This window comes from Hyperoodon ampullatus (assembly GCF_949752795.1).
Source record: "Hyperoodon ampullatus genome assembly, chromosome: 1".
Taxonomy (NCBI): domain Eukaryota; kingdom Metazoa; phylum Chordata; class Mammalia; order Artiodactyla; family Ziphiidae; genus Hyperoodon; species Hyperoodon ampullatus.
Window position 1 is genome coordinate 201,879,610 of NC_136914.1, and position 19,310 is coordinate 201,898,919.

The following is a 19,310-nucleotide window of genomic DNA, read 5'->3' on the forward strand; positions in this document are numbered from 1 at the left end:
TCAGTATTTGTGTCTCATGGGCTCTAGAGCACAGTCTCAGTAGTTGTGGCACACGGGCTTAGTTGCTCCATGGCATGTGGGATCTTCCCGGACCAGGGCTCGAACCCGTGTCCCCTGCATTGGCAGGCAGATTCTTAACCACTGTACCACCAGGGAAGCCCTTCCCCCCCTCATTTGATGAATCCTCCTGTATAACTCATCTCCCATTGCCAACATAGCTCTCTCTCCATTTCCCACCCCATACTCTTTATGGATGCCTCCCTCACCCTTTTGGGATCTATTTGCACTGGGCTAACCCTTCCACCCTTCTCTCCCTACTGAGTCTGAAACTCTTTGCTGGGCCACTGCCCCTCACCCCACTGGGTCTGAATTCAGTGCTGTCCACTACCCCTCCACTCTGTGAATGTCTTCTTCTGCCCACTTTGGAAACCCTCACTGCCCTGCCCTTCCCCGTCACGTGGACATGCTCATCATCCTGCTCACGGCCACTTCAGTCCCCCATGTAGAAGCTCTCCTCACTCGACTAGGGCTGTAGAACCCCATGCCAGGCCACCCTCTTGTAAAGATTTTTTTCTGTCACCCTACTTGGGCTCTGAAACTCTGTGCCAGGGCTTTTACCCCTCAGGGACACCTTTCTCACACCCCTTGGACTCCAAAAGCCTGTATTGGGCCATCGTCGCCACTTATACCACTCAGTTTGATGCCCACTTAGCTTGTACTCACTTAATGGCTGTTGAAGTTCATTTTTCAGGTAGGAAAGGAGATGAGGGGGAAGAGGAATCGAATTTTATTTTTCATATTAAAAGAAATCTCGCTAGTATTTTTACAGCAAATGCTTTTAACCTGGTGCATTGTAGTTTATACGGAAGCCACCGTTTCCCACATCTGTGTAATGCTTACAGGTTTATACCCATGATTTCATGCCATATTTTTACTCACATACTAGAGGTTTATTATCATGTTATGTTTATGGTTTCTGAGCTTATCTACTCCACCCCACCCCAACACCCCCAAACCCACAGGTAGTTTTCAATTTACATGTGTCTGTCAGTGCTACCACCATTCTTCCAGTCATTCATTTGAAATCTTGGGTTATTTCTGACTCATCTTTCTTTGTTCCTTTCGTCAGTCAGTAAGTCCTGTTGATCTTTCTCTTTGCCCATTACTTTGATGATTAACATGGCCTCTTGGGTAGGACTCCTTTTCTTAGTTTCTGAGTCAGTCCAGTGCCCCTAAGCCACCTTTGGCTCCGCATTTTTAAATAAATGAATGAACTCCACGTGTGACTTTTTAAGTGCCTTTTTTTTTCTGGCCATACCGTGGCGACATGCGGAACTTCCCCAAGCAGGTATTGAACCCGTGTCCCCTGCAGTGGAAGCACAGAGTCTTAACCACTGGACCACCAGGGAAGTCCTTAAGTGCCATTTTTACATGGCATTATTCTAGGTAGTCAGAGTATCTAGTTTGAATCCCATATTTACCACTTGCGTGGTACCCATTCACTTTTGGTAATTTATTTAACCTCTCTGGATCTTTTTTACTTACTAGATTGTTTTACAGGTGAATAAGATAATGAATCGCAAAAGAGATTTATCCAAAACACATACTTTCAGCCTGGTAAGATCAGTCTCAGTAAAGTAAACAGTGTTATTTTATCAGTATTCTCAATGTTCTGTAAGCAAAAACTGTTTCCTTACTTCTCTTTGATATGTAGCTTTCAATGATCATTTGCCATTAAGAGCACATTTATTGAGCATCTACTATGACCACATGCTGGAGATTAAAAAAAAAAAGACATGACTCATATCTGAGAAATACATTATGATGGAGGAGGCAAACATATAGTTAATTTACATACAGTAACAAGTGCTACAATAAAATTAAAGACTGTGTCTGAACTTTTTAAAAATTAGAAATTTTAACTAAACTTATATAGCAGCTATTGTCTAACACAGTTTAGTATGTTATTGTATTTTTCCTTGTAGTTACTATTTGTGTTAATTTATCTCCCTCAAACAGAGTGTAAACTACTGGAGAATAGGTCTTTATAGTGGTGAGCGTGGGTTTTGGGAGACAAACACATCGTGGTCTTATTTCTGCCACTGACATTTAGTCACTGTAACTTCTCTGAACTTGAGTTTACTCTCCTGTTAAAGTGAAAATACTAGTAATTCTTTGACAGGATTGTAATGATTAAGTGAAATAATGTTTTTAAGGATCTAGCACAATGACTGGCAAACAATTTATGCCTGATAAATTTTGTTTCTCCTCTCCTTGTACTCCACTTGTGTCTGTTCTGCTAATGAACACTAAATATTTGATTAATGGATGAATTTATTGATTCAATGATCTGCAGTTCATAATGGCTTCCCAGAACATTTTGAAATGCAAGTGTCATTCATGGAAGCCTGTTCTTGGTAATGATGGCACTTTATATTTTTTTCTTTTGTACTTGAAGTTTTTTTTTTTAATATTTATTTATTTGGCTGCACTGGGTCTTAGTTGTGGCATGCGGGATCTTCAGTTGTGGCATGTGGGATCTTCAGTTGCAGCATGCAGTTCTCTTAGTTGCGGCATATGGAATCTAGTTCCCTGACCAGGGATTGAACCCAGGCCCCCTGCATTGGAAGTGTGGAGTCTTAGCCAGTGGAGCACCAGGGAAGTCCCTGTACTTGAAGTTTTTAGATCCCTTATTTTAATTTTACCAAAACCTTGTGCAGTAAGGGTAGGCAGATATGATTATCCTATGTGACAGTGGGAGTTTCATTTTTGAAGTGAGTGAACTAAATTGGGATTCTTTTTTTTTAATTTATTTATTGGCTGCATCAGGTCTTAGTTGCGGCATGGGGGATCTTTCTTTGCGGTGCGCAGGCTTCTCTGTAGTTGTGGTGCACGGGCTCAGTTGCCCCGCAGCATGTGGGATCTTAGTTCCCTAACCAGGGATCAAACCAGCGTCCCCTGCATTGCAAGACAGATTCTTAACCACTGGACCACCAGGGAAGTCCCTAAATTGGAATTCTTAAGAGCCAGTCATTGAATTTGTATAGGTAGAGTGTGAATGTATTACATGGCCTATGGAATACTATAGTTCTCTTGACCTGAATTTTTTAGTTGATATAGTAGTGAAAAGGGAATTCTTCTATTCCATGGCTTAAGGATACATAAACTCTCAATGCAGCAATCTTTTTATTGTTCATTATTATAGCTTCTGTTACTCTTAGAAGTTGACCAACAGGGACCTGAGTTTAGGAGATTTTGTCTTTCAGCTTTCATATAGTAAATGCTAAGGCCAGCCCTTTGCCTGCAGGGCCTTCTATCAGTGAAGAGGAACTGTGGCTTTTTCCAGGCAGCCAAATAGGGGGAGGAGTCAAGATTTTCAGTGTTCTTTGTGAAAATGAATTTGTGCTGTTGAACCTCATGGGCATTAGATACTATATTCTCCTTAAAGCACTACAGGCCCCTTGTTGCAACATTTCAGTCTCTTTTTCTGATTCTTTCAAGTAGTAGAAAACATGTTTCAGGCATTTAAAAACATGCTGTGTATGCTTTTTAAAAGCTGGTAAACTCATTCGATTGATTAACAGACTTCAGTTGTAATAAATTATTGACCCACTGTTTTTTGGAGTACTTTGCAGGATGCTATCCTTATATCAGTTATAGATAGTGTGAACAATGAATACCATATTTTGTTTCCTTAATATTTCTCCAACTAAAGTGTTTTAAGAAGAAAAAAAGTCCCACGATGATAGTAAATATTTCAAAACTTATAAAGTTTAGTATTATGTGCACTGACTGTTATATTTCAAAATATTTTTCTGTTTTTATATGTGCTGTGATCAGGTATTTAGTTTTTTAGTATTATTAGACTGTAATAGCACCCAAGTTGATGGACAGAGCTTCAGCCTGGGATACGTTGAGGGAAACCTAAAGATTGTAAAAATTCTTCTAAAAGATACAGTGTTTCATAAAGCTACAGGAGGAGTACCACTAATATTGTTTAATTAGTACTGCTAGAACTCATAATTTCTACCTTGTTTTTTGTTTGTTTGCTACTGAATACACTATATGTATATTCACACTTACACATTTGTTTTTGTTTCTTTAGAAGGTTTTAGGACCAGCAGCTTTTTGGGGTTCTCTTTTTTCCTCTTTTTCTGTCCCTGTCTGCTTCTTTCTTTGTTGTTGTTTTCCCTTCTGTTTGGATTGCTTCCTGCCTCCTCCCTCCAATATTCCCACCCCCCCTTAATCCATCTGGAAAGATGAAGAGGCAGCTACTATGGTAACTGTGCATTTTGGTTAATAGCAAACTAACAAGATACATAAAACATAGCAAACTGTGCAGAGTTAGTTGCTGTCAAAGCTGTAGGGGTATAATACTTTTTCTTTTCCTTCTCCCCACCTTCTAAAAAAAAACTAACTTTCCTGTTATATTTTGTCTCCTAAGTTACCATTTCTAATATTGAAATACTACCATGAATAATTCCTTTTTTCTGCTTAGTCTGCACAATATTTCACTCTGTGGTGAGTTTATGGGAGATGAGTTGAGGTGTGTAGAGGAAAAGAGTTGATTAATTGGGTTAAGAAGTAGATTTCCTTTAGATTCATACATAGAAGACGAACCGGGATAAAAATTTTTATTAAATATTTGGCTTCTTTTTTTTTTTTTTTTTTTTTGCGGTACGCGGGCTTCTCACTGCTGTGGCCTCTCCCGTTGCAGAGCGCAGGCTCAGCGGCCATGGCTCACGGGCCCAGCCACTCCGCGGCATGTGGGATCTTCCCGGACCGGGGCACGAACCCATGTCCCCTGCATCGGCAGGCGGACTCTCAACCACTGCGCCACCAGGGAAAAATATTTGGCTTCTTGACCTATAACATTTTTTTCTTGCTTTTTGGCCACCAGTGTCCCTTTTGAGTTTCCCTCTGGGGTTAGAACTAGTTAGTAGTATGTACTAACTAATTAGTAACTAATTAGTAACTAATTAGTAGTTACTAATCCCTCTGGGGTTAGTAACTAGTTCTTGAAGATGTGTCTATCATAAAGGCAAGCTGCAACTGGAATATTGTATTTAGCCAAGCCTTGAAAATTCCTGTAATCTGTGCCATCCTGTCTCATACTGTCCCATCTCATAGTTGTCCTCTCTCTGCAGTGCTCTATGCCCAGGTCTCTGTGGCTGGGCTGCTCCAGCCTGGCGGACAGCATGCCTTCGCTGCGATGCCTGTATAACCCAGGGACTGGCGCACTCACAGCTTTCCAGGTACTTTCTCTGTCTCTGTGGGTTATTTGTGGGCATTAGTATGTGTGTCTAATTAATTGGTGTGTCTCTCCTTCTTTCCCATCCTTTACTTACGTTCACTTTTCTCCTTCATGTTGCCTATATTTCACATCACTCAGTTCTCTAATTTATAATGTAGATCCAGATCCATCGACTCTTGAGACATTCTTATTATCATGATTGGTTTGCCAAAATTGACATAGCGCAACTTGACTTGTTGGTTTTCATACCTAGTAGAAGTATGATAGTGAATTTTAAAGTAATCTCAATAAATAGCATTCAATATGTAATGTTTGCTCTGGACCTACATAAAGCCAATTAATATAATCAATCAATTAATTACAACCAGTTGCCTGAGCACCTTGTGTTTTTCTTGTGATCACTAAAAATATAAGGTGCTCAATTCAGAGTGTCTCCTGGCTACTATACTATTATATATGTGTGTGTTTGTATATGTTCTTTTGGGTTTTTTAAAATAAATAAATTTATTTATTTATTATGGCTGCAGTGGGTCTTTGTTGCTGCACGCAGGCCTTTTCTAGTTGTGGTGAGCAGGGGCTACTCTTCATTGTGGTGTGCAGGCTGCTCATTGCAGTGGCTTCTCTTGTTGCAGAGCATGGGCTCTAGGCGCATGGGCTTCAGTAGTTGTGGCGCGTGGCTCTAGAGCGCAGGCTCAGTAGTTGTGGCGCATGGGCTTAGTTGCTTCATGGGATTTTCCCAGACCAGGGCTTGAACCCGTGTCCCCTGCATTGGCAGGTAGATTCTTAACCACTGCACTACCAGGGAAGTCCCCAGTTACTTGTCTTTAATGAAAATACTTTAATGTAAGTGTTTTAGTGATGATGCTGCTGGATATTTGTCCTTTGCAAAATTTCCTTTGCTTGTCTTATGAGATACAATATGGTGAAGGGTGTAGGCTTTAAAATTAGTTAAATCAGGGCTTATATACTGCCTGTCACTAGTGGTATGATCTTGAGCAAGTCATTTTCACTCTAAATTCATCTGTAAGTGGAGACTATAGTAAGGGCATGCAGTAAATAGTTGCTGTTATCATTCTTATCTTCATTGTCGTTAACATTATTGCTATTAATGTTAGAGAATATTGATATCCTGAGAGCATCAATTTATTTCAAACATCGTATTTTTGTTTGTTTGTTTGTTTTTTACTATATATCATATTGATGAAGTTTCGGCTCTCAAGGAACTCAGTCTAGCTTTTTGGTTTTTTTAAATCTTATTGGGGTTGCAATGAGTTTCACCAGACTGCAGTCTGAGAGAACAGTCCCTATAAGACTGCCCTCCTTCAGATACCAGTTGTAAGGAGGCCCGCCCCCCGCCTCAGGTTTGGTAACTCACTAGAAAGGACTCACAGAACTCACTGAAAGCTGTTATATTCACAGTTTATTACAGGGAGAGGATACAGGTTAAAATTAGCAAAAAAAGAGACATACAGGATAGAATCTGGAGGGAACCAAATGTAGAAATTCCTGTCGTCCTCTCCCCATGGAATCATGGATGGCATTACTGCCTCTGGGCCACTGTATGTGACAGTACACACAGGATATTGCCAATCAGAGAAACTCACCCATGCTTTTTGTGTACAGAGTTTTTATTGCGGCTCAATTACAGGCTGCTCACATGGCTGACTTTTAGTCTCTAGCCCCTCCTGTAGGTTACACTAATGCTTTTAGTCTCTGTTCCTTCTTAGGATTGGAACTGAGTGTGGCTCAAAGCCCCCATCATGAATCACATTTGTCCTGTGGCCAAAGCCCCCAGTCAAAGTTCCGTTAGGTAAGAAGTTCCAGGGGGATACCACCTCCCAGTAACCAAGGGGAAAGACCAGGCCTCTCTTTGGGTAAGATTAATTCTTCAGTTTATAGGGGTCATGTACTCCTTTGAGAATCTGATGAGAACTACTGAACTTAGAAAAATACTCATGACACATAGGCAAAGTTTTATTTATAAGTTTTATATATTATGATTATTATATTTATATTATCTTAAGCTATTAAATTACTGTTTATTTTTTTAACATCTTTATTGGAGTATAATTGCTTTACATTGTTGTGTTAGTTTCTGCTGTATAACAAAGTGAATCAGCTCTACATATACTTATAACTCCATATGCCCTCGCTCTTGCGTCTCCCTCCCACCCTCCCTATCCCACCCCTCTAGGTGGTCACAAAGCACTGAGCTGATCTCCCTGTGCTATGAGGCTGCTTCCCACTAGCTATCTATTTTACATTTAGTACTGTATATATGTCAATGCCACCCTCTCACTTCGACCCAGCTTACCCGTCCCCCTCCCCGCATCCTCAAGTCCATTCTTTAACGTCTGCATCTTTATTCCTGTCCTGCTTCTAGGTTCTTCAGAACCTTTTTTTTTTTTTTAGATTCCATATATATGTGTTAGTATACAGTATTTGTTTTTCTCTTTCTGACTTACTTCACTCTGTATGACAGTCTCTAGGTCCATCCACCTCACTACAAATAACTCAATTTCGTTTCTTTTTATGGCTGAGTAATATTCCATTGTATATACGTGCCACATCTTTTTTATCCATTCATCTGTTGATGGACACTTAGGTTGCTTCCATGTCCTGGCTGTTGTAAATAGTGCTGCAATGAACATTGTGGTACGTGACTCTTTTTGTTATGGTTTTCTCAGGGTATATTCCCAGTAGTGGGATTGCTGGGTCTTATGGTAGTTCTATTTTTAGTTTTTTAAGGAACCTCCATACTGTTCTCCATAGTGGCAGTATCAATTTACATTCCCACCAACAGTGCAAGAGGGCTTTTCTCCACACCCTCTCCAGCATTTATTGTTTGTAGATTTTTTGATGATGGCCATTCTGACCAGTATGAGGTGACACCTCATTGTAGTTTTGATTTGCATTTCTCTGATGATTAGTGATGTTGAGCATCCTGTCATGTGTTTGTTGGCAATCTGTATATCTTCTTTGGAGAAATGTCTCTTTAGGTCTTCTGCCCATTTTTGGATTGGGTTGTTTCTTTTTTTGATATTGAGCTGCATGAGCTGCTTATATAGTTCGGAGATTAATCCTTCGTTAGTTGCTTCGTTGGCAAATATTTTCTCCCATTCTGAGGGTTGTCTTTTCGTCTTGTTTATGGTTTCCTTTGCTGTGCAAAAGCTTTTAAGTTCCATTAGGTCCCATTTGTTTATTTTTGTTTTTATTTCCATTTCTCTAGGAGGTGGGTTATAAAGGATCTTGCTGTGATTTATGTCATAGAGTGTTCTGTCTTTGTTTTCCTCTAAGAGTTTTATGGTGTCTGGCCTTACATTAAATTACTATTTAAATTACATAACCCCCAAATCCCCCAAACTAATAAGTTCTATTAAGGAAATGTTGCAGGAAAGGGGACCCCTTCTAGGGCCTGAGAGTGGGCTCTTGTCTCACACTTGGAAATGAATTGTCTGAGGAGACACACGTGCTGACAAAGCAAGAGACTTTTTGGGAAGGGGTGCCCAGGCAGAGAGCAGCAGGGTAAGGGAACCCAGGTGAACTGCTCTGCCACATGGCTTGCAGTCTCAGGTTTTATGGTAATGGGGTTAGTTTCCGGGTTGTATCTGGCCAATCATTCTGACTCAAGGTGCTTCCTGGTGGTGCGCGCATCACGCAACCAAAATGGATTCCAGTAGGAGGGATTCTGGGAGGTTGGTAGGACATATGGACTGGCATCTCCTCTCTCCTGTTGACCTTTCCCGAGCTCTTACAGCTGGTGATAGCTTGTCAGTTTCCACGTTCCTTACCAGGATCTCCTGTTGTAAGGTACCTCATGCAAGTGGTTACTATCCGGCCTGGCCAGGGCAGGCGGTTTCGGTCAGTGGTTACCCTAACAGAAATGTGCAGGGAGCCATAAGAATATATAAAAGAGGAACCTGATTTAACCTGAGTGTGGGGGTAAGGAAGATCAGGTAATTAAGGTTTGAGTTAAGAAGTGAATGATGAGTAGAGATCAGGCAAAAAGGGAGGTGGGGGAGAACATTTCAGGCCAGTTCAAAGGCCCTGAGGACAGGTGGGGTTTTGTGCATTTAAGGACTCTGCTGGGAAAAAAAAAAAAAGAAACCTATCATTTCAGAGAATGAGGAGAATAGAGGAGAATAGAGTTAGGGAAGACTGGGGAAGCTTGATCATGGCAGGATTTGTCGGCCATTGAATGTTTATCTTGATGCTAAGAGTACTAAGCTGTTGAAAGTATTTTTTTAAATAAATTTATTTATTTTATTTATTTATCTTTGGCTGCATTGGGTCTTCGTTGCTGTATGCGGGCTTTCTCTAGTTGCGGCAGGCAGGGGCTGTTCTTCCTTGCGGTGTGCGGGCTTCTCATTGTGGTGGCTTCTCTTGTTGCGGAGCCTGGGCTCTAGGCACATGGGCTTCAGTAGTTGTGGCTTGTGGGCTCTAGGGTGCAGGCCCCGTAGTTGTGGCTCACAGACTTAGTTGCTCTGCGGCATGTGGGATCTTCCCGGACCAGGGCTCGAACCCGTGTCCCCTGCATTGGCTGGCGGATTCTTAACCACTGTGCCACCAGAGAATATCCTGTTGAAAGTATTTAAACAGAAGTTTGACCTGATCAGATTTGTATTTAGATGTATTACTCTAGCTATCGTAAAGATAATTTCAGTAATTGAGGGAAGAGATGTGGGCAGTTTGGTTTTGATGTCAGGACTCCTTTGCACTCTTAAAAATTATTGAGGACTCCAAAGTGGTTTTGTTTATATGGGGTATATCTATTGATATTTATTATATTTGAAATTAGAACTGAGAAAAAATTTAAATATTAATTTATTCATTAAAAATGACTACAATAGCTACAATAAATCCATTATATGTTAGTGCATATGAATGTTTTTATTTTAAAAAAACTAAAAAAACCTATTTTCGGGCTTCCCTGGTGGTGCAGTGGTTGAGAGTCCGCCTGCCGATGCAGGGGACACACGTTCGTGCCCCGGTCCGGGAAGATCCCACATGCCGCGGAGCGGCTGGGCCCGTGAGCCATGGCCGCTGAGCCTGCGCGTCCGGAGCCTGTGCTCTGCAACGGGGGAAACCACAACAGTGAGAGGCCCGCGTATCGCAAAAAAAAAAAAAAACAAAAACCTATTTTCTAAAACAAAAATTTAAGACTAGCATTGTATTCCATTTTTACAGTCTCTTTAATGTCTGGATTAATAAGACAGCTGGATTCTCATGTCTGCTTCTGCATTCATTCTGCATTTGTGACGTGGTGTTTTGCTTGTAATACATGTAGAATTCCAGCCTCACACAGATATATAGTTTGAAAACGTAGAAGTGTTTTAATATCCTTTTCAGGTAGTTGTGATTTCTTAAAGATTAGTTGTAGTATAGAATCTGAAAGCATATCAATGAACTTCTTGTGCTCTGTTATATTAAAAGCATTGGTCTCTCTTTTTAACAAATCATGCTGGAAAAATTGGACATCTATGTGCAAAATAATGAACCTTGACTAGATACATTGCACCATATTCAAAAATTAACTCAAACTGGATTGTAGACCTAAATATGAGCTAAAGTTATAAAACTACTAGAAGAAAATGAGCGAGAAAAAAATTCGTTGTGACTTCACATTAGAAAATATTTTTTCGAGAAGACAAAAAACATGAACCATAAAAAAAAATAAGTTGGACTTAATCACAGTTTAAAACGTCTGATTTTTAAAAAGATACTGTTTAGAAAATGAACAAGTAAGGCACTGACTGGAAGAAAATATTTGTAAAATACGTATTTGATGAAAGACTTGAATTCAGAACTCTTACAAAACAATAAATAATAAGATAAACTACCCAATAAAAAAGGGCGATTAATGAGCAAAAAATTTGAATGGATATAATACCAAAAAAAGATACACAAACAGCAAATAAGCACATGAAAATATCCTCTATATGTTTAGACATCAGGGAAATGCAAATTAAAACAATAGGAAGACACTACATTGCCACCCACATGCTTCTTCCCACCCTGGAATGTGGGGCTGGGAATTCAATAGATCCTAGTAGTTATTGTATCCTAGCTTAATATGAGAAATGTTAGGCTAGAAAATTCCTTGAAAGCAGAAGCAATCTCTTACACTTATCCATTGACCTCCTTTTTAGTAGTTGGGGCTCAATAAAAACTGATGATTTGAACTATGTTAGATAAGTGGTAAAGATAATCATGTGCAACTAAAAATTGTAGAAGTCAAAATCATCTGACTTGGACACTAAGATATGAAGAACAATTCAAAATTTCTTTCAGCCTAAAACAATTTTGAATCTAAGGCCAGTAGGAAAGATTTGTGAACAAAATTACCATCGCTGTCAGGGCTTTCTCTATTTAGTCTTAATCAAAAAAATCAACAAATATCTATTTTTTAAAATATTGAGTCCCCTTATAAATTACTGTACTTCTGGAGTATATTTGGAGACAAATTGATTTAGAGATTTTGCTGAAAAATTCAGCATAAATTGGTGTGTGGGCCTTGAATTGTATTGCAGGGGTGAAATTGTGTGACATAGGCAGAAAAGAGATGCTTAAAAAACATCTTAGGCCCAGAGGCCAGTATTGGTGTAGTGGTTAAGAGCCCTTGTCAAACCCAAGTTCTTGTATCTTACGCACAGTAAGGCCAAACAAACTGAACTGTCAGAATTTGGAGCAGAAAAGGGTTTATTACAAGGGCCAAGCAAGGAGAATGGGCAGCTCTTGCTCAAAATTTGGTGGGGAGGACTGCAGGGTGTGTGACCTTCCTCAGATTGGTTGGTAGTGTGATAACAGGGTGGTGTTTCAGGAATCTCAGTCATTAGCCTTCTGGTTCCAACCAGTCTTGGGTCCATGTGGTAGTGCTTAGCTTGAAGTTACCATCTTCCCCCTGGGTGGGGGGACCTTAGTTCCTGTAGATAAAACTCAGAGATGTGTATCAGATTGTTATGTATATACCTTGAAGAGGAACAAGGACCCTGCCCCATTGCTGCACTGTCGTTTCTTGACTTCTTTCCTTTGTCTCTTCATTTCCTCACTTAATTAGTAACTGTTTGAATCTGCCCATTGGAACGCAGCGAAGGTCTAGGAGGCTGAAGCCTTTTTTTCCTGCAAACAAGAAAAAGGCTTTTGTACCAGGGAGGGCCCTGTAGGGTTCTGCTCAGTTTCACCCTGGCACCAGACTGCTTGAGATTTGAGCCTGGCTCTGTCCACATGTAACGTTGGGTACATACCTGACTTCTCTATACCTCAGTTTCCTTATCAGTTAAGTAGGGATGATAATAGTATCTATCTCATAGGGTTGTTGTTAGGGTACAAGTTGACTTTTATTAAGTCCTTATGAAACCATGCAACTCAGATAGAGACTTAAACCCACTGTCTTTTAATTGAGATTACACACCTGGTCTCAGGACTTAATGAAGCTCAGGTTCTTTATGTCTCATCACAGAAAGAATTCAATGAGAGACAAAGTGATAGGTAAGAAGTGAATTTATTTATAGAGAAGACACACTCCACAGACAGAGTGTGGGCCATCTTAGAAGGTGAGAGGCCCTGAAATACGGCTTGATTAGTTTTTATGGGCTGGTTAACTTCATAGGCTAATGTGTGGGAGGATTATTCCAACTATTTCAGGTGAAGGGGCAGGGATTTCCAGGAGTTGGGCTACTGCCCACTTTTTGGTCTTTTATGGTTAGCTTCAGAACTGTCATGGCACTGGTGGGTGTGTCATTTAGCATGCTGATGTAGTACAATGAGTGTATAATGAAGCTCAGTGTCTACTGGTAGTTGACTCTTCCACCATCTTGGATCTAGTTAGTTCTAACCATTATTCGTCATATCCTGTGGCTATGTCATTCTTTTAAAGGTTGTGCCCTGCCCCCTTCCTTCCTGTTTCACTTAGAACAGGGTCTGGAAGAGAAATGGGTTCTATATTATCAGAAAACTGCACAGAGGACTAGGTTTGGAAGCTTTCAGCAAATAATGTTTCACCTTGGTATAAAACAGTACACTGTTGAATTAAATCTTTTTTTTTTTCATACCTTACAACCCAGTTCTGTATCATAGCAAAGCCTACACTTGGTTCAGGTATTGAGAAAATTTTGCTTTCCCCAACATTGCTATAAGTATGAATGTTTATTTTTCTTTTCTTATCTTCAGAGAAATCATTAAGTTCTCTGTAGCAAAAATGGAAGAAATGGGCTTATATGCTGGTTTTTTCTATTAATCCAACAGTTTGTTCTGTCAGGTTCATTGTGCACAGGTGCTTAATATTGCTGATTGACTAATTGGCAGATATAGACTTAAGTCTAGTCTTTCCTGTTTCCACTACTAGAATTAAAACAATCTTAGTACATTTGCATCTTTCTTGCTTGGGTTTTGCCTTATTTGCTTATTTAGATTTTTGTTTATGTAAAAATTACATACAGTAAAATATACACATCTTGTGTACCCTTAGATGAATTTGACAAATGTATACATTTGTGTAACCTCACTCTCAAGATATAGAGCATTTCCGTAATCTGAGAAAGTTCCTTTGTACCCACTTCCAGTTAGTGCCCATATCCCATATGCAATTACTGTTGTGATTTGTCACCGAAGATTAGATTTGCCTGTACCTGAACTTTATATAAATTCAGTCACAGAGTATACATTCTTTCGTGTCTGTTTTTTTTTTTTTCTTCTGGCCATGCCACACGGCATGCAGGATCTTAGTTCCCTGACCAGGGATCAAACCCCTGCCCCCTGCAGTGGAAGCACAGAGTCCTAACCACGGGACTGCCAGGGAATTCCCTGTGTCCTCTTGATCAGCATAATGTTTTTGAGATTTATCCATTTTCTTATGTTTATCTGTAACTTATTCTTTTTTATTGCTAAATAAATTCCATTGCATTAATATATTACAATTTGTTTTTCCATTCATCTGTTGGTAGACATTTGGATTGTTCTTATTTTTGTCTACTATGAATAAAGCTACAGTATACAGTTTGTATGTCTTTTTGTGGACATGGATTTTTATTTCTCTTGGCTTTAATGCCTAAGTGTGGAATTGCTGGGTCATAGAGAAAGTGTATTTTTAACTTTAAAAGATATAGTTCAAGTAATTCTTCAAAGTAAGTGGTTGTCCCAGTAGGAATACTCATTTCTACTAATATTGCTGAACATGTTTAAGGAAGTGACTTAGTAATAGTTTCATAGTATTTTTTCTTTGAAATTATCGCAAATATTTAGTGAATTTGAAGCACCCTCGAAGTAAAAATTCTGTGACAATAGAAAAGGAAGAGCCATAGAGTTGTTGCTGAATATGTTGTATTATCCTCAGTAACTCAGATGGAAATGGCAACATTGGGATGGTTTGATTATTGACATTACAAACCACACATTTTAAACTAGTGACAGAGGGACTTCCCTGGTGGTCCAGTGGTTAAGCCTCCATGCTCCCAGTGCAAGGGACACAGGTTCGATCCCTGGTCAGGGAGCTAGATCCCACATGCTGCAACTAAGAGTTCACATGCCGCAACTAAAAGATCCTGCATGCTGCAACTGAAGATCCCGCATGCTGCAACTAAGACCCAGTGCAGCCAAATAAATAAATAAATATTTAAAAATCACAAACTAGTGATAAAGAAGATGCTGTAAATATTATTTAAATAGATTCTTTGAGGACCTGTTTAGTTTGAACGTATTTTCATTTCCATCACTCCATTATTTTGTCCTGGAAAGTCAATAGGTGATTAAAAGAATTTCTGTTGATTAACAGTGGGTGTATTTTGTGGAATCATTTGTTTATCCTCAGCAAATGGCAGTTGTAATCTGTACTATTAAATGAGACTGAGCAATAGAAAGTGCTTAAAAATAGCTGAGTAATTCAGATCCTTTATTTTCTTTAGACACTAAAGAAGAAGAGAAATTCTAACAATAATATAGGTTGGGACTTCCCTGGTGGTGCAGTGGTTAAGACTCTGCGCTCCCAATGCAGGGGGCCCGGGTCCGATCCCTGGTCAGGGAACTAGATCCCAGAAGCATGCCACAACTTAGAGTTTGCATACCACAATTAAGGAGCCAGCAAGCCACAACTTAGGAGCCTGTGAGCTGCAACTAAGCAGCCCGTGAGCTGTGACTAAGGAGCCTGTGAGGCGCAACTAAGGAGCCTGGTGGCCGCAACTAAGGAGCACACGTGTCGCAACTAAGGAGCCTGTGAGCTGCAACTAAGACCTGGCACAACCAAATAAATAAATATTTTTTTAAAATGTACTAGTCGGGGCTTCCCTGGTGGCACAGTGGTTGAGAGTCCGCCTGCTGATGCAGGGGACACAGGTTCGTGCCCCGGTCCGGGAAGATCCCACATGCCGCAGAGCGGCTGGGCCTATGAGCCATGGCTGCTGAGCCTGTGCGTCCAGAGCCTGTGCTCCGCCACGGGAGAGGCCACAGCAGTGAGAGGCCCGCGTACCCCCCCCCAAAAAAATGTACTAGTCAATGCCTTAAAAAAAAAAAGAATATAGGTGGATTTATATGGCCTTAGAATATTTTAGGTGTCAAGTATAGCTAGTAATTTTAAGGAATTTTTGAGCTTGAATCATATAGTATTTTAATATTAGCTAGGGTCCCTTGTCAAAGGTTGAAATTGTTGAGGATTGACTTCAGGAGAGATTATGTAATATATTTTACTGTTTAAGAATACTTAGGTTTCGGGGAACTATATTCAGTATGTGATAAACCATAATGGAAAAGAATATGAAAAAGCATATGTATATGTATAACTGAGTCACTTTGCTGTACAGCAGAAATTAACACAACATTGTAAATCAACTATACTTCAATAAAATTAAGAAAGAAAAATACTTAGAAGTCTACTAAATCTTACCATCTACTACATGAAATGTTAATGTGGAGCAATACTAGGAAAATTAAGCATTATTCAGAATATACGTATATATACATGTATGGAAGCCTTATTTTACTTTTGAGGTTTTAGGGGAATATGGATTATCACACTGAATGTAAATGAACATGTAAAACTTATTACAAAACAATACCGTAAGGAAAATTACCCCATGACAAAAATGCTTACTTACCAAAGTCCTAATTGACCGCCCTCCCACTGTATATAAATCATCTCAGTACTGCATAATTTCTATTTAATAAAAATTCAGTTCCTTTTGAACGGTCCCAAAGACATTCTGTGAAGCCACCATCACCCTTATACCAAAACCAGACGAAGACACTACCAAAAAAGAAAATTACAGGCCAGTATCTTTGATGAATGTAGACACAAAAATTCTCAGCAAAATATTAGCAAACTGAAACCAGCAACACATAAAACCATGACCAAGTTGTATTCATCCCAGGGTCACAAGGATGGTTCAACAGTGTCATACTAATCAATCAGTGTCATACACTACATCAACAAATGAAAGGACAGGGACTTCCCTGGTGGTCCAGTGGTTAAGACTCCGTGCTCCCAATGCAGGGGGCCCAGGTCTGATCCCTGGTCAGGGAACTAGGTCCCACATGCCACAACTAAGACCTGGCACAGCCAAATAAATAAATAAATGTTAAAAAAGAAAAAAAGAAGAAAGGACAAAGACCACATGATCATCTCAATAGACACAGAAAAAGCATTTGATAAAATGCAACATCCATTCATGATAAAAACCCTTATGAAAATGAGTGTAGAGGGAACATATCTCAACATAATAAAAGCTATTTATGACAAACCCACAACCACTATAATACTCAATGGTGAAAAGCTGAAAGCCTTCCCTTTAAAATCTGGAACAAGACAAGGATGCCCATTCTCACCACTTCTCTTCAACACAGTATTGGAAGTCTTAGCCATAGCCATCAGACAAGAAAAAAAAAAAAGGTATTCAAATAGGTAAAGAAGAGGTAAAATTGTCATTATATGCAGATGACATGATACTATATATAGAAAACCCTAAAGACTCCACACAAAAACTACTACAACTGATAAACAAATTCAGCAAGGTAGCAGGATACAAGATTAACACACAGAAGTTGGTTGCATTTCTTTACACTAATAATATCAGAAAAGAAATGTAAACAAACAATCCCTTTTGAAATTACATCAGAAAACAAAACAAACAAACCTTAGGAATAAACCTCACCAAGGAGGTGAAAAACTTATATGCTGAGAACTACAAAACATTGATAAAGGATATTAAAGATGATTCAAAGAAATGGAAAGATATCCCATACTCTTGGATTAGAAGAATTAATATTTTTAAAATGGCAACACTGCCCAAAGCAATCTACAGATTTAATGTGATCCCTATCAAATTACCCATGATATTTTTCACAGAACTAGAACAAATAATCCTCAAATTTATATGGAACTATAAAAGACCCAGAATTGCCAAAGCAATCCTGAGGAAAAAGAGCGAAGTAGGAGGCATAACCCTCCCAGACTTCAGACAATACTACAAAGCTACAGTAATCAAAACATTGTGGTATTGGCATAAAAACAGGCATATGGATTAATGGAACAGAATAGAGAGCCCAGAAAAAACCCCATACACCTATGGTCAATTAATCTTCAACAAAGGAGGCAAGAATATAAAGTGGGAAAAGGACAGTCTCTTCAGCAAGTGGTGCTGCATGTAAATCAAAGAAGTTAGAATATACCCTCACAACATGCGCAAAAATAAACTCAAAATGGCTTAAAGACTTAAACATGGGACTTCCCAGGTGGTCCAGTGGTTAAGAATCTGCCTTCCAATGCAGGGGACATGGGTTCAATCCCTGGTCAGGTAATTAAGATCCCTGGTCAGGGAATTAAGATCCCACATGCCTCGGGGCAACTAAGCCTGCGCACCACAACTAGAGAACCCGTGTGCCGCAACTACAGAGCCCACACGCTCTGGACCCCACGTGCTGTAACTACTAAGCCCACATGCTCTGGAGCCCACGCACCACAGCTAGAGAGTCCGCGCACCACAACTACTAAGCCCACGCACTCTGGAGCCCACACGCCACAACTAGAGAGAAGCCCGCGTGCTGCACCGAAAGATCCCGTATGCTGCAACTAAGACCTGGTGCAGCCAATGAATGAATGAATGAATGAATGTCTTAAACATAAGATATGACACCATATGACTCCTAGAAGTGACCATAGGCAAAACATTCTTTGACATAAATCTTATCTACCAATGTTTTCTTAGGTCAGTCTTCCAATGCAATAGAAATAAAAACAAAAATAAACAAATGGGACCTAATCAAACTTACAAATTTTTGCACAGTGAAGGAAACTGTAAACAAAATGAAAAGACAACTTGTGGAATGGGAGAAAATATTTGCAAATGATGCAACTGACAAGGGTGTAATTTCCAAAATATATAAACATCTCATATAACTCAACAACAAAAAAACAAACAACCCAATTGAAAAAGGGCAGAAGACCTAAATAGACATTTCTTCAACGAAGACATACAGATGGCCAATAGGCACCTGAAAAGATGCTCAACAGCGCTAATTATTAGAGAAATGCAAATCAAAACTACAATGAGGTACCACCTCACGCCAGTCGGAATGGCCATCATTAAAAAGTCTACAAATAACAAATGCTAAAGAGGGTGTGGAGAAAAGGGAATGCTCTTACACTGTTGGTGGGAGTGTATTGGTGCAGCCACTGTGGAAAACGGTATGTAGGTTCCTCCAAAAACTAAAAATGGAGTTGCCATCTGATCCAGCAATCCCATTTCTGGGCATATACCCAGACAAAGCTATAATTTGAAAAGATACATGCACCCCTATGGTCATAGGAGCACTATTTACAATAGCCAAGACATGGAAGCAACCTAAATGTCCATTGAGAGATGAATGGATTAAGAAGATGGGTATATATATATATACAATGGAATATTAGCCATCAAAAAGAATGAAATAATGCCATTTGCAGCAACATGGATGGACCTAGAGATTATCATACTAAAGGAAGTAAGTCAGAAAGAGGAAGACAAATACCATATGATATCACTTACATGTGGAATCTAAAATATGATACCGATCAACATACCTACGAAACAAA

At 39.6% G+C, this 19,310-nt stretch overlaps 1 protein-coding gene across 1 annotated transcript in view; it reads left to right on the forward strand.

The window, feature by feature from the left end:
- BTRC (beta-transducin repeat containing E3 ubiquitin protein ligase) overlaps nt 1-19,310 on the forward strand; it is a gene marked incomplete at its 5' end in the record, with an annotated part of 185,121 nt that overhangs the window by 50,755 nt on the left and 115,056 nt on the right. Inside the window, one exon of the mRNA XM_079711568.1 lies at nt 5,148-5,255. Coding sequence (XP_079567694.1) covers nt 5,148-5,255 — 108 coding nt within the window. The remainder of the gene's footprint in view (nt 1-5,147; nt 5,256-19,310) is intronic.